Below are 26,763 nucleotides of genomic sequence, written 5' to 3' on the forward strand. Positions count from 1 at the left end.
GAGGTTGAGCTTGAGCATGGTGTCCTTGGTCATCACATTAATGGTAGCCCCAAGATCGATCAGAGTGTGTGGGACAATGGTGTCATTGGTGTGCACATCTACTACAGGGCTTCTAGGGTCCAAATATTTTGGATAGATTACTTGCCCCAACATTAAGTTAGACAGCTGCCCAATGACATTAATGGTAGGGGCATCCCTTTTTCGCCTCCCTGGATGCTTGAACCATTTCTTCTTAATCAAATTATTTTAAATGGGAACATATTTTATTGCCTAGAGAAGGGGTATCTTTACACATAGATTTTTCAATTCTCCCAGAAGTTCAATCTCTTCTGGGGTAGATTGGAGTGGTTATGCTAATCTCTCAGGAAAGGGTGGATTTACTTTAAGGTTGCTTTCCTCTCTTTCTTCCTCAACCTCCCTAGGTGGATGGGGAGGTTGGTTATCTGGGATAACTCTCCTAGATCTTAGGTTAATCTCCTGGATTTCCACAGCATAAGTTGGATATGATGTCTCTCCATTGTATACTTACTGAGCCTGCCTATTGTTTAGGTTCGGATTTAGCTGGGCAGGTATCTGGGGTTGCTTGGGTGGAGCATAGTGTAGGAGTTGTGGTTTGGTTGGGGTAGTAATATGCATGGGATGACCCTCGCATGCCCTAATGGTATGGTCTAGGCCCATGAGGTCTCCTTTGGTTAATGTAGCAAAGCTTCTTAGTGACCAGTTCAACTCCTAGATATATAGCTTCGAGTCTAGGTAAAGAAAGGCACTTGTCTGTGGAGTTGTTTTCTTCATAGACCAAGAAAATTTCAATAGAGTTCAATGGACATTAATTCCTAGGATGCCTACTGGTGCATCTAGGACAAAATATGGCCAAGTCTCTCTCTGATTCCTCCTACTTCCTTTTAATATTCATGGTGTCCATTTGCATGGCAAGGTTTTGCATCATCTCACTTTTGAAGTCTTCCAACATGTTTCGAATTTCACCCTTGATGGATGATTTGGAAGATGATGTACTGGCTATAGGTTGACTACCCCTACCATTTTTCCTGGTTGTGCTAGAATGGTTTCTAAAGGCAATCTTGATAGAATCATAGGGTAATTGGTAGATATCTCCTCCTACTAAAAAAATGTAAGGTATCCAAAAGATCTTCTCTTACTCCCCTAAGCAAGACCAGTGTTAGTGACTCAGGGTCAAGTATGCACCTGGCCCTTTTGTAACTGAGCTAGAATCTTTCTTCATTGTCTTCTAAGTATTCATCATGGCCTATGATCATCTTGAAAATTTCTTCTTTAGTATCCTCTGACTGACAGTAGTCCCAACATTTGTTGTTATAGCCTATTGCATCTAAGCCCAAGTTGTGATTCTATCTCCAGGTAAACCCATGAACCAGCGCAATGCTACATCCTTAAGGGTAGATGGAAATAGTTTTAACTTTTTCGCATCATTTGTATAGTCATAGGTTCAACATATAACAACAAACTCAAACAGGAAATTGTCGAGGTCCTCTGTGGTCAGGCCATGGAAAGGAGGTAGGGTAGAGGGGCTTTTATTTTTCATCTTAGTGTCCCCATTGGTTTCCTTGATGGGAAGGCACCCTCAACTCTCTCTCTATTCCCTCTGTCATTTTCAGTTTTTAGCGATTGGTTCAGTAGGAATGGGTTCCTCTTCTTCTTCTTCCCTTGTAGGTTCTTCAACGATGTTAGGTTGCTCACGTAAGGGATCCTCCAGTTCACACCCACTGAAGAAGAGAGAAGGTTGGTTGTTGGGTGCAATGGGGTTATTTGGCAAAAATTTCCCTAGGTCATCCCTATTCCTATGAGGCATGAAAGGGAGTATTTTGGGTTTGTTTTGTATCCTTTTTAAAACTAGGAAACTACTTGCAGAATTGAAATTGTTGATTGAATGAAAATTACTGACAGAATGAAAAAGCTACTTGCTAAATTGAAATCATATCTGTAGAATGGAAAGGAAAGAAGATAATGCAAAATAAAAGAAAGGAAACAACTAGATTACTTTTTCATAAATAAACTAATGGCAGAATATTGAAGACAAGAAGTAGAAGAAAAGAAAGCACTAATCACATTCTACTCAGACACCTCCCCGAAAACGGCGCCAAAAAGTGATGAGCACAAGTATTGTAGCAAGGATGCTGCAACTCCTGGGCTACCAGCTTTACTTATCAACCCGAGGTTCGTACAAACTTGGAGGTGACAGTGTTGTATGCACAAGTAAAAGTGATGGTTCTGCCTATTGTCACTATTGAGCAGGTGAGAGACCACTGGGGTTCCAAGCCAGACTTCTATAGAGTTAGAAGAAGCTTTATTCTTTCATGGAAGAAGGGAAAATCTACTCTAAGAGAGTTACTCTACTGCAGTAATGGAAAAAGCCAACATGTAATGCTAAACCACACCATACCCTAATTAACCATTTAAGAAGCTATGTTAAGAAGAATTGATAAATCAATAATAAGAAAATGATAATTATCTAAGTTGCGGAAGTAAAAGACATCAAACCATACTAATGTGCAAGCAAAGAAACTAAACTAAATCTACTTTCACATTTTTGTTTTTTAAGGCAAAATCAAGTATGCAAACTAATTGTTCTTGTGGATGTGACAAGTGGATGGAAGGTGTTTGAGGATGGCTGGAAGATTTATGAAGTGGTTGGATGGTGTGGGGGGGTCCTAGGAGGATTTTTGTAACTTCCTAGAGGTTTCCTAGCAATCCGGCCTCAAAACAGACCGTTTCAGGAAAACCTACAAGATGTACTAGAAACCTATAGGATGATCCTATAGGAATTATAGGAAACCTACATGATACAGTCGAGAGCTAATTGTGAGGTGTTGGGAAGCTTTGTGTTATGGATGTGATGGAGTGTTAGAAGGTCTAGGAGCACTTAGGAGTCAATATCCAAGATAAGAGATGGCTAGATTCCCTCAATGTGTTTAGGAGAATTTCAATGAAAATTGATGAAAAACGAGTGAGGGTGATGGTGAAACAAGGGATGGCTAAGGTGGATGAAGTGGAAGGTGGCCGCTGGTTATGAAGTCTTGGTCTCCTCCTGAAGTACTTGCTCTGCATAAGACATGTGTGTATTCCAAAAGAACTATGAAACAAGATACATTTTCATAAACTAGAAAAGCATGAATCAATTGCCTATATTATGCATGAAGAAAGTTGACGAAGGAAATGAAAGCATGAATGAGATATTATTGTAGAAATGGATATGGAAAAAGATGACAATGTAATTTTCATTGCAACATTAACCAACTACTGAATTAAAGACAACAAACTCCAAAGCTCATATTACCCTCAAGGTAATGGTCTAGCAAAATTATCCAATAAGAGCCTGATAAGGATAATCAAAAAGCTGCTGGAAGACAACAAAAGGAACTGGGATTCGAAACTGAAGTTTGCATTGTGGGCTGACAGGGTGACCACCAAGAAATCCACAGGGAATTCTTTGTTCTAGCTGGTATATTGCACTGAGGCTGTATTCCCGATCCAGTTGACCCTCCCTCTGGCCAAGTTCTTGCAGGAAGAGAAGAATGAGGAAAATTACATGGAAAAGAGGATTAGTGACTTAGCTGAAGTGCATCAAATCAGAGATCAATTAATTGAAAAATCTGCAGCACATCAAAAGAGAATCAAGGAAGCCTTTGACAGAAAGGTAAAGATGGAAAATTTTCAAATTGGAAACTTTGTTCTTACATGGGAAGATCTGAAGGAAAAGAAAGGCAATCATGGGAAGTTCGATGCTCTGTGGACTAGACCTTTTGTTATTGCTCAGGTCCATGGGAACAACACTTTCATGCTACAAAGTATGGAAGGAAAAATAGTTTTTGATGGCCTAGTCAATGGGCAATTTTTAAAAGTTTATGTTAATTAAGGCCTTTAGGCCTCAGCATTGTAAATTTGTCCTTTCACAAAGTTTTACTATAGGCTTAATTAGACTCCATGCCCAATGGAACCCTAGCAAATATTGTTGATTTTGTTTTTGTATGGAAGGCAGTGGTCTGCAGTTCTTGAAACCTCACAGGGAGGTTTTCATCCCCAGAAGGAGCTAGTGTTAGCTCTGCATGCACCGCTGACTTTCTAAGGTCAGAAAGGAGCATGGTTTGTTTGGTTATGTCCAAAGGGGAGGTCACATTGGTCACTTTTCCCTTTCCTCCTTCACCCCGCTCACCTCTAAACCCTTCCCATTCCCTGAATAAGCCTTCTAAAACTCAACAAAGCCCCTTTTGGCCCCAGCTCTAAGCGTAAAGCCAAACCAACCATAAAACCCTACCCGTAGCCCTCACGCGCTCATAAACCCCTCATCACTTTCCCACCTTTGATCATTCCCCACTAATCTAACGGCCCACATCGCACCCGATAAAGGTGACTCGCTCAACCAATTTTCACCGTCAGATGCATCCCTGTCTGATCCGACAGTCTTCACATACATCGCACCATCAACTTGATCAAGCAATAAAGTGCGACGAGAGTGGCTTTTCTATGCCCACTTAGCGCCCGAAAGCGGTGCAATGAAAATCGTTACCGCCCAACCAAACAGCCCTCGCCTGTTAAACACCCATGCAACTCCGTCGCCCGATGACCGTCCGATCTATCCGCTGAAGATCTAATGACCCTAATACATCCCGCTCCCATCTTTACTGATAGCCTCCACCGAGCCATTTCCACTATCCATTTTCCCGATCCAACGGTCATCCTTCTCTCTCATCCCAACTATCCGTGTACCCATGCATCCCACGTCCTTGACCATTCTGTTGCCCAAATAAGGAGATGACTAGCTCTGTCAGCATCAGTTACAGTAATATCCCCAACAACCATATTTAACATAAAGCATGGCCAAAGGAGAAAAGGACACAACATGACTTTGTAACTAAATTTATCAGTCATGGACTCCACTGGTACGAGCACTCCAACCGCCTAAAGGACAGCACAACACCTGAACAGATCAGATTCACCCACTGAAACAAGAAACCTCATTCAGAGACTCCATCAAGTGGTTAAATGTAGTTGGTGGTCAATTATGACCCCCCCATACCTAAACGGCCAAGTTCCATTGTTTCCAGGAGCAATATGTAATCAAGGTTGGCATTTGATGTAAGGTTCAACTTCTAAAGACTGTAGACATTTTTTCATTTGCGGCGTCTCATCGTCATTTTCAGCAAATACAAGCTTCTTTTGCTATTAACTACTCACTGTCCATTTTCCTTTGTTCTAAGCTTGTACCTGATATGCTGTGTTCTTGATCTCTTGATTTTTAGCACTAGATAACTGTCATCTTATCTCTGTGTTAGAATCTTGAATGCATCACTGAATAGGTTGCCCAGGTTTCTTTCTATCTAATGCAAGAGAGTTGCCATCCTGTCTTTGCATTAATAGATTAGATTTGCAGGTTTCTTTACTAGTTGCAGTCGGCCATCACATGGTATTGTGTATATGTTGGTGTGGTTAGTATTCCCCATATTCACCTAATATCTAAAACTGTGAGCATTGGTGGTCTAAAGCCTTGTAGTCTGAGGGTGTTCATGCATGTCTGGAGTGAAACAAAGTAGATGTGGTTATCTGGCTTGAACCAAACCATCATTCCTTCCATTAAACCTTGCAACAATAGTTGAATTTATATGTTACCAGGCATCTCCGAGCTACAACCTAGAAGAGTTTCTTGGAATCCTAACAAGAATATTTAGGCATTTATCAGATGTTGTGACTTGTCAAGAAAGAACCTATCTAAAGGCTTCCTGGCCTTTCACAGACTCTGTCTTAGAACTTGAATTCTTCTGAGAACATACAGACTTCAAAAACTTAAGAATCTGGCCACTTTAGGTTCTCACTAGAGCTCTCACTCTGATGTGCATGCTTCTCAGATCTGACTCTAAAGAGATGGAAACAAGAACTTCCCCCTCGGACTCAAAAACTCAAAAACATAACCAAAATCACACTAACCCTCCAAATCCCTAGAATGAGCCTTACTCCTTCCTTATATAGGAAAATGAGGGGACAAATATTTAACAGTCAGGCAGATAGATTCAGTACTATCTTTTGTCGATCAAAGAGATGTGGCTCAAAGCTCACCAAAAGTCGAAGAAGTTTTATGAGTCTTGTGACTGAAGAATCTTCATACTAAGTTACACTATGGAAGATTTGAACAAATCCCATGGAAAACATTGTATTGTAAATAACTATTACATAGTGGATACTTTTAAACAGAAAAGCCCATGAGAAAACTGGTCACATTCAGTCTTGCGACTAGACATCATTATTACACTGTGGAAGCTTTAAGGACAAGCCCACGAGAACCATTAGTCCCCCAGGGGTGTGGCCCCTGGAAATCTTAACTGAGAATATCTACAAGAATCTGAAGCCTTTGTATAAATTCTTCGTAAAACTATAGGCTTTCTTAAGATGATTTGGTGTTTAATCTTAGTCATGACTAGCCATTCATGGTGTCTTTTCATAAAATAACCAAGAATTTGACTGTCTTGATAATTATTGACATCTCCAACAATTTTACATGGAGAATCCCCGCATTTAGTTAAAAATCCACAAGTGTCACATTCATATTGAAAGTCACGCTGGAAGAAAAGAGGATCCATAGCAGTCTTGTTGAGGCCGAAATCGTTCCACCATTGTTGAAGCCATTCACCTCGTTGTTGTCTTTGTGTGGTCCCTGTGGCCCCAAATTTCACTCTTCTGTAGTGACTCTCATTTTTTCCATCTACATTCGTGATGTCTGACCACAACCTTTTGTAGTCTGAAAAGTTGTAAATGGTATCCAAGAAGATAATGCTTGGATTACCTTATGGCCACATTTCTGGCATGTCGTACCATTTCGACCATCTGTTCCGATTTATGGCAAGATATTTGTCGAAGATTCTCCTCTGGTTTCTTCCTTCTGTCTAGATCACATTGATATCTCTAAAATTTTGGCTTAGATATTCTTCAGCCAAATGTGCAGCCATCATACTTCTCTGATACACCATGTCATGTATCCATTTGCTACCTTTGGGGTAGACTTTCCTTTCAGGTACTAAGTGTTGAATATCTGAATGAGGTTGCAAATTTGCATCGAGCGCAATATTCTTCCTAGTTCTGTGTTTCAGAAATACTTCTCAGAGTCTTTGTATGTTCGAAAGGGTCCCATTCTATTACTATCACCATGGCAGTGTCTTTCTGATTTAAATATTCTCTGCTTAGGAAGTCACGCAGACAATTATTTTCACCTTTGATGTGTTCGACTTCAAAGTCGAAATTTGCAAATAAAGCCTGCCACCTTGCGAACTTAGCTTCTCTTGCTTTCTTTATAGCTTTACTAAGGACTTTCTTTAGTGTGGAGGCATCTGTTCTTAAGAGAAAATTTTTGTGTATCAGGTGGATATCAAATTTATCAATGCAGTTCCATGTTGCTTTGACCTCTTTTTCTATAGTAGAATATTTTTTCTCATGTGTGCTCCAAGTCCCTAAGACAAACTGAACTATTTGTTCTTTTCCTTCCTTCTTTTGCTTCTAAATTTGTCCCCACCCTTCATTCCTGGCCTCTATTTCAACAATTTTGAAAGACTCTTCATCAACGATATGAAGAATAAAAAGAGTTTTTACCTTCATTTTAATTCTTTTCACAACTTCAGTGTGCAAATTAAAAAACGTAAGATCCACTAAGAGGATTAAAATAGTGGAATATGTTATCCTTTGCCCTAGTACGGGTACGATGCTGAAATGAACCTTTAAAGAAAAAGTTATGGTGAAGTTCATTGAACATGTGTTTGCGGAAAAGGAATTAAAATTCTTGAAATCTTATAATTAGACATATGCGCCAATGATGAATAACAAGAAAAAGTAGCTTTGCCTTATGACATAGAAAGGAAAAAAAAAATGAGACTTTGATTTAATATATATATATATATTATTTACTATATATATTTATTACTTTTAAAATATAAAATCGTTAATAATATTAAATAACGGTTATAAAATTTATGAAAAATGTATAGCATTTTTAGGAAGGCTATAATATCATTTAGTTTTTATTCATTAATTTTTTGCATGAAAAAGTAGTTATCGAAGAAAAATATTGAAAAATACAAATAGATTTTATTTTAGATAATAAAAAAATTAAATTATATATATATATATATATATATATTATATTATATTATATTAGGAAGAGTTAAAAGAACTAAATTTGTTAGATTTTTTTTTTAAATATAAAGAGAATAATATATGGCATGATACTTGATAAAATTTAATGGACTAAAGTTATTTCAAATAGACTAAATCAAATTTCTTCTTATTTTTTAAATGTGTAGTTTAACTAATAGATTAAATACCTATTATGTGTAGAGCAATTGGTTTGTGTGGAGCTTAGTCCCCACCAAATCATATGTTCACATCTCATGGGAAGGGGTTGAGGATGGCAACCACTTTTGGGGGAATTAAACTATCCTAAGGGGCATCCAAGCTCTACCAAGCTTCATACAATCCTGGTGATACCATCCGATTGGTGGGAAAATTGTTCTTCCATGCAACATTGGGGATAGGTCTCATCTAGGCTCAACTAGTTCGGGAATTAAAAAAACAACTAATAGACGAAATGACCATTTTCCAAACATTTTTTCTTGTCAAATTTGTCCAAAATCAAGTATGATTTTTAAGAATCATAAGTTCAAGTTGTTTAGTCTACAAAATTCGAGCGCCTTAGGGTTTTTTAGGATGTTGAATCCATTCATCCATTCAAAAGTACATTAAAAAAAAACCATGATCTTACTCAAAATTGTAGTGTCGAATTTTGGCCAAGAAAGTCATTTTGTCTATTAATTAGACTATGCCTTTTCTAAAATCCATATATGAATCAAAATACCCCCAATAATTATATTTACAGGAATATTAAAATAACTATCACTTCTTCATTATCAACTAATATAATATTTAAATTACTCATGAGGTGTAGACAAGTTGGTTTGAGTGCAGTTTTAGCCCTACCAGGTCTCAGGTTCAAACCTAATAGGGAGGGGTTAAGGATGGAACCCATATTTGGAGGAATTAAACTATCATAAGGGATGTCCAACCTCATCTTCACACAATCCTAGTGATATCATCCTAATATTTGATCCTTGTGATATCTTGGTGATAGCATCCCATTATAGGATCTTAGCGATATCTTAATGATAACATCCTAGTGTGAGAGCCTAGTTCCACTATGAGATCCTCGTCATATTTTGGTGATAGCATCCACTATAGAATCATAACATCCCAAGTGCGGGATCCTAGTCCCACTGTAAATTGTTGATTCTTCCCACATAAGTTATTCATTCTTCTATCCAATACAAAAGCCAACCTCATCGTTTAGAATATTTAACATAGACAAATCAAAAAAATACTATCTAAATAATACTCTCATAATAATAAAAAAACCTATTAAAAATTACTTCTCCATCTACCTTCTAAAACCTATATACCTACATCCATATAAAATAAATAAAATAAAATACTCCAATATTATATTATTTAAATCGTAAATAATTTTAAAATTCCAACTAAATATTACACCTTTCGTTTAAATAATACACCCTCATTAACAAAATAATTTAACAATATAACTTTTAAGTTATAACTCATTTTATTATTTATTTAATAATCTTATTTCATTTTTATAACTAACATAATACTTACTCTATTAAGTATTCTCTTTAATAATATTATCCTATTTTTATAACTAATATATTTATTATATTAATTATTTCTAATATAAATAACTAAAATTTTATATTTTAATATTTTAGTAAACATTTTATTTAATTATTACATATTTATTGGAAACTTTTTATAAATTAGCTATGATATAATTTATAATTTGAAACGACTATCTCTATAATATACATACCCTTATTGTGCTAGTTTTTTTTAATGTTTTTGGATAGTGGAATTGGTTTCGATTGACCTTACCATACTTCAAATGTTTATGCGCATTATATTAAAAGATTTATATATATAAATTAGAATGAGAATTTTTTTATTAAGATCAAAGTTTGCATCTGCATCATAGCTACTACTTCAGGGATCACATATCAACATTAAAAAAAGTTTGTAATGTTCTTTCTTATCCAATAGAATTACAATTTTATCTTAAGGGGCATGACTTTGAACGTCATAAAAGGGGGCTTTGTAGGTGTATACTTTGCAAAATCATCTTATCAAAAGCATAATTTACATTTCATTCAACTACTAATTTATGATATAATATTTCATAATAATGAACCTTTAATTTACATGAGAACTATTGACGATATTAGCAATTCTTTGACTAGTTGTATTACTCGAATCTTGGGAATGTTCATTTAATGTAGGACAATAAACATTGTTTGAATTTCTTGAACTGGTTGTATTCATCATGCTAAGAGATAAGATGTTCACTTGTGCTTGGAGATCTTCTATTTTCCTTCAAAGTACATCCTGTTGGGTCTTGAAAATGTCATTCATTTCCATTACACTTTCACTATTATGTCCATTATATCACCTCCATTTCACTACTATGTCACCACATTCATCCCACTTTCATTATCATTGGGCCACATTTATGTTTTTTCCAAACTTTATTAATTCTTAGCCTTTTTAAGTGAATTTGTGGTTAAAAATTAGAAAATAATGTCCATATGCTTATACCTAACAAGTGGGTTGAGATTGTTGACATATGTAGGTCAAAAGGAGGCTTCTAGAAGACCCTTATGTGGCACTCTAAGGTCAAATTCGAATTTGAGTGGAAAGAATCATGGGATCATGAGGATATGTGTCACATCTCATAATTGTATTGAAACTCTAAGAAGACATGTGTCTTATCAGTTCCTTTTCTGATTAGGACTCTAGAGGTATATGGAGAGATTCATGGACTCTCATTAATGAGATGGCTTCTCATCTTTTTGTATAAATAAGAGATCTCTCTCCTTCATTAGTTAGTTTTTTTAGAGCTTGTTAGCTTGTTAGTTTGTTAGTCTTAGCTTATCTTGGAGTTTATAGTTCTTCCTTGATGGCTCTTAAAAGCTTTAGAAAGCTTTGTTGTACTTTGTAATTTTGAAGAATTTGAATTAAGCTTTGATTTTCTCAACATGGAAGGAGATGAGAAGTAGGTGTCGTGGAGCACATTAGAATGTAAGGTAGAGTAGATTTTATTTTGTAATTTTTCTTTGATTTCATTATGTCATTTGATTACTTTCAAGTTTGATAGATTAGAGTTTCCATTGATGCAATTTTAATTCATACAAGTGTGTTCAACTGGTTGATTGTAGATTAGTTTTTCTTTATATGTTTTTGCATCAAATAGTGACATGAGATTTGCCTCTCTGTTGAACTTTGTCTTAAGCTTTTCAATTTCAGTTATGCTTTGATTTCAGTCTTATTTATTTGATGTTGTTAATTAGTTTAGATATCAAATTCTTCATGTCATTTGACGTTATCTCCAAAGCCATGCCTTAACCCCGAAAAGCTACTTGGCGAGCTATCAAATTATGAGTGAAGTGATTTGATTTTACTTTCATATTTGCAATTAGATATCAGGTTCTTCATGTTATTGATGTTATCTCCATAGCCATGGCTTAACCCCGAAAAGCTACTTGGCGAGCTATCAGATTAGAAGTGAAGTGACTTGATTTTAATTTCATTTGCAAGTAGGTAATTTAGATATCAAATTCTTCATGTCATTTGACGTTATCTCCAGAGCCATGGCTTAACCCCGAAAAGCTACTTGGTGAGCTATCAGATTATGAGTGAAGTGGTTTGATTTTACTTTTATCTCTGCAATTAGATATCAGGTTCTTCATGTTATTGACGTTATCTCCAGAGCCATGGCTTAAACCCGAAAAGCTACTTGGCGAGCTATCGGATTATAAGTGAAGTGACTTGATTTTACTCCCATTTGCAAGTAGGTAATTTAGATATCAATTTTTCATGTTATTGACGTTATCTCCGGAGCCATGGCTTAACCCGGAAAAGCTACTTGGCGAGCTATCGGATTATAAGTGAAGTAAATTGATCTTGCTTTCGTTAGTCTGCAATTTTTGGTTTGTTTGAGTGCAATAGTTTAGATTTTATTTCTGTAATTACATGGGTAGCAGAGACAGTGATTTCATGATCAGTATTTCATCTTTTGTTTGATTTAAGTAGCTACACATTTACATTCCTGTTCAAGTACTAATTTTATCACTAACATGTTTTCAGATCTTTTGAAGTGCTAAGTTTTGGAAGTTACCATAAGGGACATAAACCTTGTTTTGAAATCTACATCCATACTTGACCTTTAAAAGTATTCTTAAGACCTTAGAATAGGATTTCCATTTGCATTAAACACTTTAGGAAACCAACAAGAACAAAACCCCAAAAACAACATAAACTATAAAACAACGAAGTAAGAAAAATGTTAACTAAGCACATATGGTGCACCACACTTCATCGTTTTATGATACCCGGATTGATAATTTACGTAGAGTAATTTAAGACGTTAAATTGACTAGACACATCCACTTGATCTTCTTTTTTCTTTGATTTTTCTTTCACCTGTTGGATATTTTCCATGACACGGAAAGTAGAATATATATGTTTCTTATGCTACAATTTAAGCTTGACAATATCTAGTTGTAGTGTGTAAAGACTCTTTGCAAGTTTGGTAATGGTTTCCTTGTGATTACATCCCACGGATGCCTTACTGTTAATACCAACGACACTGAAACTATTACGGGAACTTCAGATGATACCTAGGTCCTTGAGAAACCAACTATGTGAGGGTAATTTTTTATTAATTCCTTGATTGATTGCAATGTGGACATGAAGTTCTTCGTTAAGAATTAAACTCTGAATCGTACCAAGGTCAAGAAGGCCCCTTAGAACAATGACTCGAGAAAAAGGAATGGGACCATGATACTCCACAAAGACCCACATAATTATTTAGTTTTCATACACCCAAAGGAACCTTGCTATAAAAGGATTCATAGCAGAGCAGAGAAGCCATTTGCTCTAGTAATTCTCCACTATAACCAAAAGGACACTTCCTGAATCAAACTAAGATGTTCACCATTCATCAAATAGAATTTAGGTGATGCTACACCATAAATTTTTAAAACTACTATAAATAAATTTCCCCATTATAAAATACCTTACATACTAATGTGAAAACACAAATATAGATTGAATACTGACTTTGAAGATGTGTGCACCTAGCTTCAAAACGTCCAACAAACATTGTTGAGGAAAATTGCATGGCCTCCACTAGTCGCCATTGTTGGGTGCCAAATCTGCATACCTTTTCCCTCCATTTTCACTCTCTCTCTCACTCCTTTATATAATTTATATTCACTAATTACTCTAAATGCACAAGGTAAACCCTCTTCCATTGTCTTCCTGGAATATTTAATTAATGAAGTAATAGTCATGGAGATTTTACCTATGCGAGTTACTAATTTTGACATTTCTGCAGATCCGGTGGTCAAAGGTCACAGATGCAAATCATAGAAGCGATTCCGAGATTCTAGCACCATATTAGAAACCGTTGTAACAACATAACGGATTTCAGGCCTATTCTAAACCTTTCTTGTCTTTCTCTCGGCAACTAGTTGGTCATTTCAATGATTGTATATTGATAGACATTAGTTGCCATATTGAGAGACAATTTTCTCTGCGTATTGTATAAGAAGGGTTTCAATGCTATGAATCAGGGTTAGCCATGCAAGATATTGAGATTGTAATAGAATATTGTTTAATTAATTGAATGCAAGTTATTTTGTTGTTCTCTCTATAAGTTGTGAATCCACCGTAGCCCTGGTCAGAGAGTTGGGCCCACTCTTCTAATCAGGTGTTGCATTATTTTTGTGTGTTGTTATTTTAATTGTGTTGGTTTATTTTGATTGTTGTTACAGTACTTTAATTAATTGATATGAATGCTTTTTACAATTCTACCATTTATTCTTGTTTGTTGTCACAGTGGTTCTTTAGTTAACTCAGTTATTAAATCTAAGATTGGTGATTGGATTGTGTCATTGCTACCTGCATATATTTTGCATGTTACCTTGAAATAATGTACACACCTAGATTGATAAATTAAATGTGGAAAAGGGTTGAATAGGTATTCACACTCGGACACCAACATTTTGGCGTCGTTGCCGGGGAGGCTAACAAGGTGCAAGAACACGATCTACACTGATCTACGGATCAATCTCTCGTCTTAGGGAGGGAATTTGTTACCCTGCTCTAAGTCCTAAGTGTAGTGTTCTATTTTCTTTTCTTTTCAATTGCTTTATGTTTTTTTGATTTCCTAGAAATCAATCTCTCATTCTGGGGAGGGAATTATTACCCTGCTCCAGATCTTGAGCCTTAGCTGTTTTCTTTGGTTTTTATTTTGTTTTATTTTTTATTTTTTTTTACATAGGAGCCACTCTCTCGTCCTGTGGAGGGAAATATTTTTATCACCCTTCTCCAGTTCCTTAGCTTTAGTTTTATTTCTGTCGATTTATTGTTTTCAAATCATCCTCTCGTCCTGGGGAGGGAAAAGAGTTTTTCGCCCTGCTCTAGGTCTTGAGCCGTGAAATTTTTAATGTTTTATTTCCAATAAATGTATGAACAAGGGTTCAAATAAAAGGGGTAGAGGAGGACCCAAAAGGCAAGGAAGGAAGGATTTGGGGAGGAATACCTATATCCAGGAAATTATCACAAAAGATGTATTAGAAGCCTCTTCCTGAGCTATTGTTAGGGTGAAAGTTCACACAAGATCTGAGGGACATTCTGTGGAACAACCTATATAGGCTTCGGAGGTGGAAGTATTCATTTCAACAATTGCAGGGGAAGCAGGAATCAAGGCATCATAGAAAGCAGAAACACTTCTTCTAGTATTAGATGGGGAGGAGGTGGCCAGTTGAGGGTCAGAAGAAGAGACCCACTCAAGGACTGAAGAAGGAAACCTCAGAGGATTTTCTTCACCTCACAATCAGGGGAGTGATGTTAAACTTTCACAACCAGTAGTTTTTACACAGCAAGAACCTATTGAAGTTCCAAGTGAGTATTAGAGGATATTTATGGCACCCACAACATCTTCAATTAAATTCCTAATTGGGGAAATTACGGGTGATGCACCAATGAAACCTATTCCACTGACCGCACTTCCAAACTTCCATGGGCTTTCCATGGAGGACCCAGACACTTTCCTATTTGAGTTTGATATCATTTGTAGAGGGTATGACTATGTCAATGATGCTCTGAAGCTAAAAATTTTTCCTACTACATTAAAAGGGACAACATTGCGATGGTTTATGGGTCTAGGAGGAAAGACCATTTCTACCTGGGATGACATGAAGAAGGATTTCTTGGAAAAATATCAAGATTACTATAAATCTTGGGACATTAAGGAAGAAATTTTCAAATTCATGCAGAAGGAGGATGAAAATATGGAGGACTATGTGGAGCATTTTAAGTATACTCTCTAGAGATCTAGCCACAGTGACCTGGATAAGGATATTTTGAAAATTATTTTTCTTTGGGCCCTGAGGGAAGAATCTTTGGAGTTGTTGAACATAGTAGGTAAAGGGGATATATCTAAGGAAGACTTTGACACCATCTGTGAACTTTGTATTCAATGTTCAAGGGGAGCTGCAAGGAATAAACAAGGAATTTGAACTTTCAAAGCATCAAGCGGGGGAATCACAAAAGCAGAAATTGGGAACCTGCTAGATAATTTGAAAATTGATATCCTAAGTACATTATCCTCCCAAATGGACACATTACAGGAAAAACAAAAATAGATGGAGTTGGAAAGAACTATGGCTATTTTCTGCCCACGGTGTAGAAAGAAACACCCACTGAAGGAGTGCCCACTAGACACTATAGAGACATGTGTTATTTGTGAACAGAGTCACTCCACCAGTGCATGTTCGTCTCTTCCAGCAATAAAGGTAGTATTTCACGAGGCAAATGAAGAACCAGATCAGCTATGATTTATGGGGTCTAAGAAACCATGGCAGCCACGGTCATCAGGCTTAAATCTAGGTACGTCTCAGGATCCTTTTCAATATTATAATATGAATCCTCAGTCAGTTCCTTTTTGGCCTCAATATTATCAATACCCACCTTGGAAACCATGGTGTCCTCAACCTAACTCAAGTTCTTCATGGTCTCAAGGTTGGCATAATCCTGTTCCCCCTGCTGCTCAATTTCCTCAACCTACACAGCAGCAGCAGTTACAGTTTCCCTCTAACATTCCCTCCAATAATCCTCCTCTTCAGCCTCAACTTCCTATTCAGCCAAACCCAAATCTAAACAATAAGGGCACTCAACAAGCATACACCCTCAAGCTTCCTTCATACAACATTTATACCGCAGGGTTTAATGAGATAGATCTGCAATCTGGACTGGTAGTAAATGCTTCTACATTGCCCATTATTGTTGAACATCTTGAAGATGAGAATCCAAAATCTCAAGCATTCAAGGATGAGACAACCCAACCATTTGTGGAACATTCTCCTTCTCATTTGATTGTTACTCAGGCCTGTCAAACCAATACTCCTTATCCAGAACGATTAGCCTTGAGTAAACGCGTCCCTCAACCGGAATTTGATCTTTTAGGAGAATTGCATAATTTGTTTATAAAAATCCCCCTGATTCAGGCCATGAAAGATGTACCTATTTACGCTAAAATTATTAGAGAATATTGTTCTAAGAGACCTGGGAAGGAAACAAAATATTCGATCACAATTCATGTTATGGGGAGATTATCTGACATTATGCTGGGAATGGCTATGCCTGTAAAATATGGGGATCTTGGGAACCCAATTCTAACAGTTCAGATTAATGGGGTAGATATTCCAAACGTATTGGTAGATTTGGGCACTGAAATTAATGTAATTACTTCTAAAACCATGCTTACACTGGGATTGTGTGATCTTAAGCCAACCCCTACAGTCTTAGAACTAGTTGACAGATCTAAAATCAAATCGATAGGGAAATTGGAAGACATAACAATTTCAGTGGATTCTTGCCTTTATCCTGGTGATCTCCTAGTCTTACATACATAGTCCCTAGCTAGTGGTCATCCCCTTATTTTAGGACAATCGTGGCTTGCAACCACTGATGCCTATATTGGATGTCGGTTAGGAAACATGATAATTTCTAATGGGGAAAATACGAAAAATCTTATTCTCTATCCCCCTGCTGAACCAAGCTCACAGAAAAAGCTAAAGAAGAACTCTTTGTCTTTGGATGGGATTGAAACTGAATAGCAGGAACTCCAACCAGTGCTTACCATGGGGCGAGCCCTCTATTTTAAGAATGAGACAGAGGATGATACTATCAGCACTTTTATTAGTGGCTCTCATGTTGTTGCAGATCTAACTCGACAGTTTTTGGAATCAATCATGAGCTATGAAACACAAGAAACTATTGGATCGGAAACTGAAGGTGAAGACATTCCTATAACAACACTTTCTGACAGCATACCATTGGAGATTGAGCCAAGGAAGACATTGAATATCAACCCAAATATTTCACCGGCATAGACTAAACAGAAAGAAGCTTTCGCCTGGGATTTTACTGATATGAAAGGTATCCCTACTGATTTTTGTACTCATCATATCTACATTAAAGAATATTGTTGACCCGTGAGATAGCCCCAAAGAAGGATGAACCCTGCCTTGAAGAACATTGTCAAAGAGGAGCTCCAGAAGTTATTGGATGTAGGATTTATTTACCCAATCTCGGACAGCTAGTGGGTATCCCCGCTGGTCATCGCACTTAAAAATAATGATAAATGGTGGATTTGTGTAGACTATAGGGAGTTGAATAAAGAAACCTTGAAAGATTATTTTCCTCTTCCATTTATTGACCAAGTCCTTGATACCCTGGCCAGGAAGAAGATTTTCTCTTTCCTAGATGGGTTTAACGGGTATAAAAAAATCAAATAGCTCTTGAGGATTGGGACAAGACTACTTTTACATGCCCTTGGGGAACATTCACTTACTGAGTCCTTCTGTTTGGTCTTTGTAATGCACCTGCTACCTTTCAGAGGGAAATACTGGGGATTTTCTCTGATTTACTTGATGACAGTGTTGAAATTTATATGGATGACTTCTCACCATATGGGGAGTCATTTGAAGAAGGGTTGGTGTTGGCTTTGTGGGGCCTGACCCAGGTTTAGTGTTAGTTAGCCAAACAAATCCCTACACTACTGGCCCTTTCGCATCAGCCCACAGAGCACGAACCGAAGTCTCACCCGAAGCAGTATGGGGGGATGCTGAAACCAAGTTTCTGTAGCCTGAGATGGTCGTGATGTCGGTTTATTCCTTTTATTCCTACTTTCAGGCAAGTTGTTGATTTCTAAGGCTCTGTCTATTTAACCCCCTTACTCCGCCCTTCGGTACCTCCACGAAGGGGTACGATTGGCCTTTGCACAGCCCTAACCTGTGGTTTAGGTAATTTTGCGCTGCTAAGGCAGCGTATCATGCAGATTTCCAAACTAGCTTAAGTATCTTACTTATCTTATTAAACAATCATAGTTAGTGCCGCATAAATAGATATTCTTACTTGCGTTCAATTAACTAATGGAATTGCATACATTCATGCATCACATAAGCATTATAAATTAAATTCATACACAATTGACACGATGCATTAACAGGAAACAAAGACGCAGAATTTGTAGAATGCTTCTCTTTATTGATATCTTCAGATGATTATAGACTCTATCCGCCCTGCACACACAACTGTAGGGGTACGCGCACTCAGCTACAGACTTCTACCCTAGGCCTCTGTGCACTTAGCTACAGAGGCTCTACCTACACTACGACCTGAAACTTAGACTTCTCTTTGTATCTCTCGAGACTTCTTTTACAACTCATGACTCCTATCGCTACTTAGAGCTTTCATACTTAGCTCTCCCATGGTCTGCGGACCATGGATAGATCTTTATAGCCAACTTTACTTTACAAAATAAGGGCGAACAACCCTTTATGACTCATGACACCTTCGCGCTCTACGACCACAAAATGCAAAGACTTTACAACTTTATTAGAAAATTCGACCCAAAACATGGGCTTTTAGCCCCAAAACTATCCTTAGGGGGATCCCGTTCCCAATAGGCCCCCAACACAAACATCATGACTCGCCCTCAAGTCACTCGGTAGGCACAAAGATCTTAGCGCGGAGACCTCCCAGCTTGACCCATATGACCACAACCTCATCAGTGCACTGTGTGGTCATCTACTTCGCGTCTTCAACCATTTTCTCAGTCACGGCTCTTGAATTGTCAACCTGAAGCTTTTTCTGAGTTGCTTGCAGAGTCGAAAGCTTTCCTTCAATAGAGGTTGTCACCATGTAAGCTTCATCTATCCAAGGCTTCAGTTGTGCCTTCAACATTGCTTCCTTGTGCATTGTTGCATCCACCTATTCCTTCAGCTGCATGGCCTCCTGCATATTTTCTAGTCTCTGTGTGGGTGCGATGGTTCGTGTTGTGCCTTTAACTTCATCATAATGCTACTGTAGCTTGCGCGATTCTGTCTCCAGTCGATGTACATTAGGGTCCTCCTGCAAGCTCATCAGGACCTTGAATGATTGCTTAAAAATTTGTGTGTGTAGGCTTTAACCCCGTACAAAAATTACCTGCATACGAATTCTAAAACATAGAAAATAAACAATGTGAGAGAATAACACATAAAACACATATACACAAAGATTTCCCCTGGATCCAAAAACCGGGACTACCAGCTTGATTTTTCATTATATTCCTTTCAATGTTACAATACATATTTATACATGACGAGCATCCAATACCATGGACCGAAAACCATCGCGTCCAAAACCATGGACCAAAAAACCATCGCGTGCAAAAAACATGTGCGAAAATCATGCACAAAACCATAGGTGGGTCTGCCCAACCTAACATAGGGTCCAAAACCAAAATTTTCTGGGGTGCTGCCCCGGTCCTCATAAAGTGGGGTAATGGGTACACCTCAAACCCCTTGTGACCTCCCCCCCTCTAATCCCCAGTTAACTACGTGGGCTAGTCATGGAAAGAATATAACACAACCCAACATTCTCCCACTTGTTGTTTTCTTTCCACAGGGGGCCACAAGAGAGCTTAGTCATTTACCCAGCTCTGAAATGCCCATTGTCTCTCTACACCAAGAGAACTTCTCAGAGCTCCCAGATTTTGTCAATGCATCTGCAGTATTCTTCAAAGTGTCCACCTTTACCAGCAACACCTTTTTGTCTTTTATCATATCCCTCACAAAGTGATACTGAACATCAATGTGCTTTGTCTTTGAATGATATGCAGGGTTCATTCCCAAGAAAATTGCACTTTGGCTGTCACAGTCTATCCTTATAGCTGTTTGTACTAACCCCATACTTGAACACAATCTCTGCAACCAAACTTCTTCCTTGCTTGCATGAGTGGCCACCATGTATTCTGCCTCTGTAGTTGATAATGGCACTACAGATTGTTTCTTACTTATCCAACTGACTGCACCTCCAAATAGGTTAAGCACATACCCACTTATAAATCTTCTCTGATCTAGATCTCTAGCCCAATCTGCATCAACAAAGCCATGAATATCCAACACTCTATCTAATCTTGGTCTTCCTTGGTAACACAAACCATAATCACTAGTGCCACGCAAAAATCTGAAAACTCGCTTCACTGTTGTCCAATGCTCCTTCCTTGGTTTTGACATAAACCTACTCAATACTCCCACTGCATGTGCAATGTATGGTCTAGTACAGACCATTACATACATCAAGCTACCAAGTGCACTTGTATATGGAACACGGGACATGTCCTCTTCCTCTTCTTATGTCTTGGGACACTGTTCAGCAGATAACCTCACACCTACAAGAATAGGAACCTTCACCAGTTTACTATCCTGCAAATTAAACCTCTACAGTATTATCTCGACGTACTTCCTCTGGTTTAACTAGAGCTTCCTCTTTGCCCAATCTCTTTTAATTTCCATGCCCAAAATATAGTTTGCAGCACCAAGATCTTTCGTGTCGAATTTGGAGGACAATTGGGTCTTCAAAGCATGGATAATTTCTTTGTCATTTCCAGCCAACAACATATCATCCACATACAAGACCAAATAAATAACACAATCACCAATTAGTTTAAAATACACACAGTGATCTGCTTTGCTTCTGGTGAAGCCATGTCCCCGTATAAATGTATCAAATTTCTGATACCACATCCTTGGTGACTGTTTTAACCCATATAGAGACTTCTTTAACTTGCATACCAGTTCTTTCTCACCCTTCACCGCAAAGCCTTTAGGTTGCTTCATGTAGATTTCCTCTTCTAGATCCCCATGAAGAAATGTTGTCTTCACATCCATCTGTTCTACCTCAAAATAAAAAGCAACAGCAATAGATAAAAGTAATCTAATAGAAGTTACCTTGGCAACAGGAGAAAAAAATATCACCAAAATCAATTTCCCGCACCTGGGAATAACCTTTTGCTACTAACCGAGCTTTGTATTTCTCCACTTTTCCTTTTGCATTTGTCTTCTTCTTGAACACCCATTTTCTTCCAATGGGTTTCCTTCCAGCCAGAAACTCCACCAGATCCTAAGCCTCATTTTTCTACAAAGATGCCATTTCATCAACCATGGCCTCTTTCCAAAGTTTTCCATCCTCTGAATCTACTACTTCCTTCATATTTTTGGGATCATCATCAGTAATAGATAAAGCAAAATTTGAATAGAAAGCAGATGGACTATACCTTTCTGGCTTCCTTCTTTCTCGAACTGATCTTCTCACACCTGGAGTTTGTGGCTCTTCATCTTCTGATTCCTCCTCCACTGTAGAGTCTGATTCTTCCTCCTTTAGCTCAAACTCTATCTTCTCAGGTTCCTTTGGTTGGACTTCATGTTTAATAACATCTTTCACCTCTCTGAACACCACATCTCGGCTGTACACGACCTTCCTTGTTACTGGGTTCCAAAGCTTATAACCCTTTAAACCATTCTTATACCCAATAAAGATGCACTTTTCAGATTTACTATCCAACTTGGTTCGTTTCTCCTTTGGAACATGTACATATGCATCACATCCAAATACCTTCAGATGTGAAAGAGAGGGTTTCTTACCAGCCCACACCTCTTCTGGAGTCTTATCCTCCAACGCTGATGAAGGTGACTTGTTGACTAGGTAACATGCAATATCCACTACCTCTGCCCAGAATTCCTGTCCTAACCCAGCACCACTAAGCATGCTTCTTGCCCTTTCCATCAACGTCTTATTCATTATTTCTGCAACTCCATTTTGCTAAGGTGTATATGGAGTAGTCTTCTGTCGTGCTATACCACACTTCTTACAGAATTCTTCAAATTCCTTGCTGCAAAACTCTCCACCATTATCTATCCTCAACACCTTTATCTTTATATCTGTCTGATTTTCCATGAGAGCCTTAAATTCTTTAAACCTGTCAAAGACTTCAGATTTCTTCTTAAGGAAATATATCCATGTATTCCTTGAGAAGTCATCTATAAATGATACATAGTACACAGACTTACCCAATGATGGAACCTTCATAGGTCCAAACACATCACTGTGCACAAGCTCTAATATATGTTTCACCTTCTTACCACCAGAGGGGAAACTCACCCGATTCTACTTCCCATATACACAATTTTCACAGAAATCAAAATCTAGAGAGCTATTACTCATACCTTTACCATGAAGTATTCGAAGGCCCTTCTCTCCACTACGTCCAAGCCTTTGATGCCACAACATGGTCTTCTCTCCAGAGGCCACTAGATTCTCAGCTCCACTTTCAGGAACCACAGAGGTTGCACCCATCAACAACAGTGCTACTTTGCAGCTTGTACAGAGTTCCAATCTGAACTCCCCACATCAATACCAATGCTCCCAAACCATCTTACAGGTATCCATCTCAAACATTGTTTTTACACTTGCATCATCCAACTTGCTTACAGAAATCAGATTTCTGGCTAATGCAGGAATATGCAAAACACACGGAAGTGTTCTAACCCTTCCACCTTGCAGCTTCAACTTTACTTTTCTGCGACCAATGATTCTAGCCTTCCTATCATCCCCTAAGAATACATCACCACCATCATATTTCTCATACTCACAGAACCACTTTCTATGTGGAGTGAAGTGAAAGGATGCACCTGAGTCAATCAACCATGCCTCATGATCTACATGTGTACTTGAAGAAGGCAAGTACACATCCCCGCCTTCATCTGAGGTGGTTTTCACCTCCGTAGAAGGAGCATCATTAGATCCCTTTCCTTTATCAGGAGCTTTAGATTTTCAGTCCCTTTTGTAGTGCCCTTCCTTTCCACATTTCCAGCACACCATCTTTACATGTTTTCCTGGAGATTTAGATCTCCCTCTAGAATTAGATCTCCCACTCGATGACTTATTTTTGTTTCTGTTCTGGGACCATCCTCGTACAGACAAGGAATCACCATTCTGGCTCTCCATATTTTTCCGTCTCATCTCCTTCGTCAGTAAGGATGAGACTATTTCATCAAACTGCAAGGCAGTTGCATTGCTACCTATTGCAATAACCAGACTATCCCACGAATTTGGTAGAGAACACAAGAAACTAATGCACTTATCTTCATCTAAAATTTTAATATCAACAGATGCTAAGTAACTTACTAAAATATTAAATGCGTTTAGATGCTTTGTTACTGAGTCTCCATCTTTCATCCTCAAGTTATACAAGTTTTTTCGCAGGAACACTTTATTCACCAGAGACTTAGATTGGTACAAAGTCCCTAACTTGTCCCACAAAGCCTTCACCGTAGCTTCCCCTGATACATTTAGCAATAGTGAATCTGAGACACACAATCTTATTGTGCTCTTTGCATTCCGATCCAACTTCTTCCATTCTTCATCGGACACTCTCGTTGGTTTAGTACCCGGATCTACCGTGATCCATTGATCTTTATTCACCAACAAATCCTCCATCTTGAGTTTCCACAACTCAAAACTTTGACCATTAAATTTTTCGATCTCTATCTTTCCACTGCTCGCCATCTTCTTTCACCAACAGAATCGATCTCACAAATCTCCTACTAAATAGGGTCTACCACAGGCCCAAGCGAAACCCCTCAGCAATAAAGGCATCCCCTTGAAGCCAAAATAACTCTGATAGCAAATGTAGGTTTTAACCCCGTACAGAAATTACCTGCATACGAATTCTAAAACATAGAAAATAAACAATTCGAGAGAATAACACATAAAAAACATATACACAAAGATTTTCCCCTAGATCCCAAAACCGGGACTACTAGCTTGATTTTTCATTATATTCCTTTCAAGGTTACAATACATATTTATACATGCCAAAGCATCCAATACCATGGACCGAAAACCATCGCGTCCAAAACCATGGACCAAAAAACCATCACGTCCAAAAAACATGTGCGAAAATCATGCACAAAACCATAGGTGGGTCTGCCCAACCTAACATAGGGTCCAAAACCAAAATTTTCTGGGGCGTTGCCCCAGACCCCATAAAGTGGGGTTACGGGTACACCTCAAACCCCATGTGACCCCCCCCTCTAACCCCTGATTAACTACGTGGGCTAGTCATGGAAAGAATATAACACAACCCAACAGCGTGCAGTCTGCTACTGCACTGTCGACCGCCACTATTGCTTCTATGAGATCGGTTTCTCGATTCTCCTTTACTTCTGGCAGGGTTGAAGGCTAGGCCTTTAACTGTAACTCAGTTATTTGTAGGTTCAACTCCAACTCAACCCTCGCCATTTGCGTATGATCATCGCGCACCCATATAGCTAGCTTGCAAATGTGCACCTCGACTAGTTCTTCCTCAGGAATGGCCAGCTCTGGGACCATTCGACATGCCTCATCAAGAACCTTCATGATACATTTTTTCTGGTTGGTCACCTTGGTCATAGCAGCAATGGCAGAGTCTCGTTATAGTGCCATATGTTGATTGTTAATCCTCTGCTCGTTGATCACTTGGAGGGTGTGATGCTCACGGGTCCTAAGCTCTGCAATCACTCCATCCTGCAAGAGGTGGAGCACTTCACCAGGGAATGCTGCCAAATTCAACCCTACTCCCTTTAGGGTGCTAACAGTGGGCCTGTCAGCTTCATTCTCCATGGTCAGTACTCCCTCAGGCAACACTATTTCATTGGAGGCCTTTGCGCGCAACATCTCAGTAGCTTCTGAAGTGTCAATAGAAAGGTTGGTAGACACCGTGCTAGCATATGATGCGCCAGTCTGTAGCTCCTGCAAACTTGTCTAGATAGCCCCCAATATTATTTTTTGTTGGTGCTCAAACTGTTATAGGGCCTCCGTGGTGACATCCTGCACCGTGTCACCAATGTCATGCAAATCATCCTCTGTGAGGGTGATTGGGTCCAGTGATGTCTTAGTAGCCTTTGATTTCTTCCTGGACCCTCCTTTCTCTTTCTCCCTTGGATGCTTTATGTGGGTGGATGTCGTTGTCAGTTCGCGTCATGTTGTTTTGTTTGCTTTTCCGTCTCCTCCTTTGTCTAAGGTGAAGGCAACCTCACACCTTTGTCAGAGCCTCACTCTATTCCACCTATTTGCTTCTCTATCTGTTGAGTGGCATCTCCCTCCGCCTGGGCCTTGTCAGCAACCTCCTTCTTTCTCTTTTCAGCCAACTGTGTCATCTTTAGCTTGGCCTCCTCCTTCTTTCTTTGCGCGGTAGACTTGCTCCCTCCCACCACCAAGTCTGCTGTAGTGCGCCACTCTATCAGCCATCGATCAAGTACTGCATCAATGGTGTCATCTATTGCCAGGTAAGGCAAGTCATACCATTTATACAAAGGGTCCTTCCGCACCCTGATGACCACATGGTGAAAATCTGCTTTAAACTCTGTGTAGGCCTGCAGGTTGGAAAACACTGTAGGTGACAACTATGGTTTGTGATTAACGGCCATCCGGGTGTTCATCTCCATCAAGATCCATAATACCTTGTTGTCCTTGATGCACTACGCATCCTTCGTTTCCCACAGCGAAGCGTACTTCACTGCTTCTGGTAGGTTTGGTGCGACTAAAGAGAATTGGCTATCCTCTGGCAACTCCCATGCTACCAACACAATAGACAGCAAGATCCACGCGTAGTGGAACATATTTTTGAGCTCCTATGCCTACAGTAGTTCGCAAGGAACTCACTGCGGAGATAGTCTGCCCAATTGAACTAAACTCCTTCGGCGCACTAGGCTGCTAGAGTGACGATAGGCGCCGACACCTCATTGGCGTGACACTTCCTGATAACCTTCCCTGCTAAAATCTGCATAGCCACCTTTACAGCAGGGTCACAGATGCTAGATATGGCATATCCATGCAGCTTCTTTACCAGCTTAAACTTCTCTTTCATGCCCTCTGTGAGGGCCTGCTCACAAACTTTTTCTCCAAATATCATGGCCAAATTTTCTCCTATGTAAGGAAACTACGTGATACTGTGGATCAACTTATTAGTGATGGGTACTATCTCCTCCAACCACAGACACCCATCATGCACCAAGAATAGCAGCTGCTTGATTACCAATACTGTAACCAGGGTGCAGTTGTAGTGCGAAACCCATAGTAGATTGAGCAAACCCACCTTGTCTACTCCTTTGAGCCACCTCCGTGGATCCAATGTGGTCATTCTGGTGGTTGTGTTGATGATGTAACACATCAGCTACTCGGTCGCTAGGTATGGGAGCTTCTCATGATCATCCAAGTCCCAGTCTTAAATTTTTAGCAGAGGAACCCGCCCCAAGC

The 26,763-nt window shown here is 38.8% G+C and overlaps 1 protein-coding gene across 1 annotated transcript in view; it reads right to left on the bottom strand.

The window, feature by feature from the left end:
* LOC149258114 (putative inositol oxygenase) overlaps positions 1 to 4,765 on the bottom strand; it is a 37,240-nt gene extending 32,475 nt beyond the window's left edge. Inside the window, exon 1 of the mRNA XM_089401504.1 lies at positions 4,638 to 4,765. Within this exon, the coding sequence (XP_089257630.1) occupies positions 4,638 to 4,765 (128 nt within the window). The remainder of the gene's footprint in view (positions 1 to 4,637) is intronic.
* Positions 4,766 to 26,763: the final 21,998 nt, after the last annotated feature.

The sequence above is a fragment of the Pinus tabuliformis genome, chromosome 6 (genome assembly GCF_031772625.1).
Source record: "Pinus tabuliformis cultivar Carrire ecotype Pingquan chromosome 6, CPIR1, whole genome shotgun sequence".
NCBI classification, from domain to species: Eukaryota; Viridiplantae; Streptophyta; class Pinopsida; order Pinales; family Pinaceae; genus Pinus; species Pinus tabuliformis.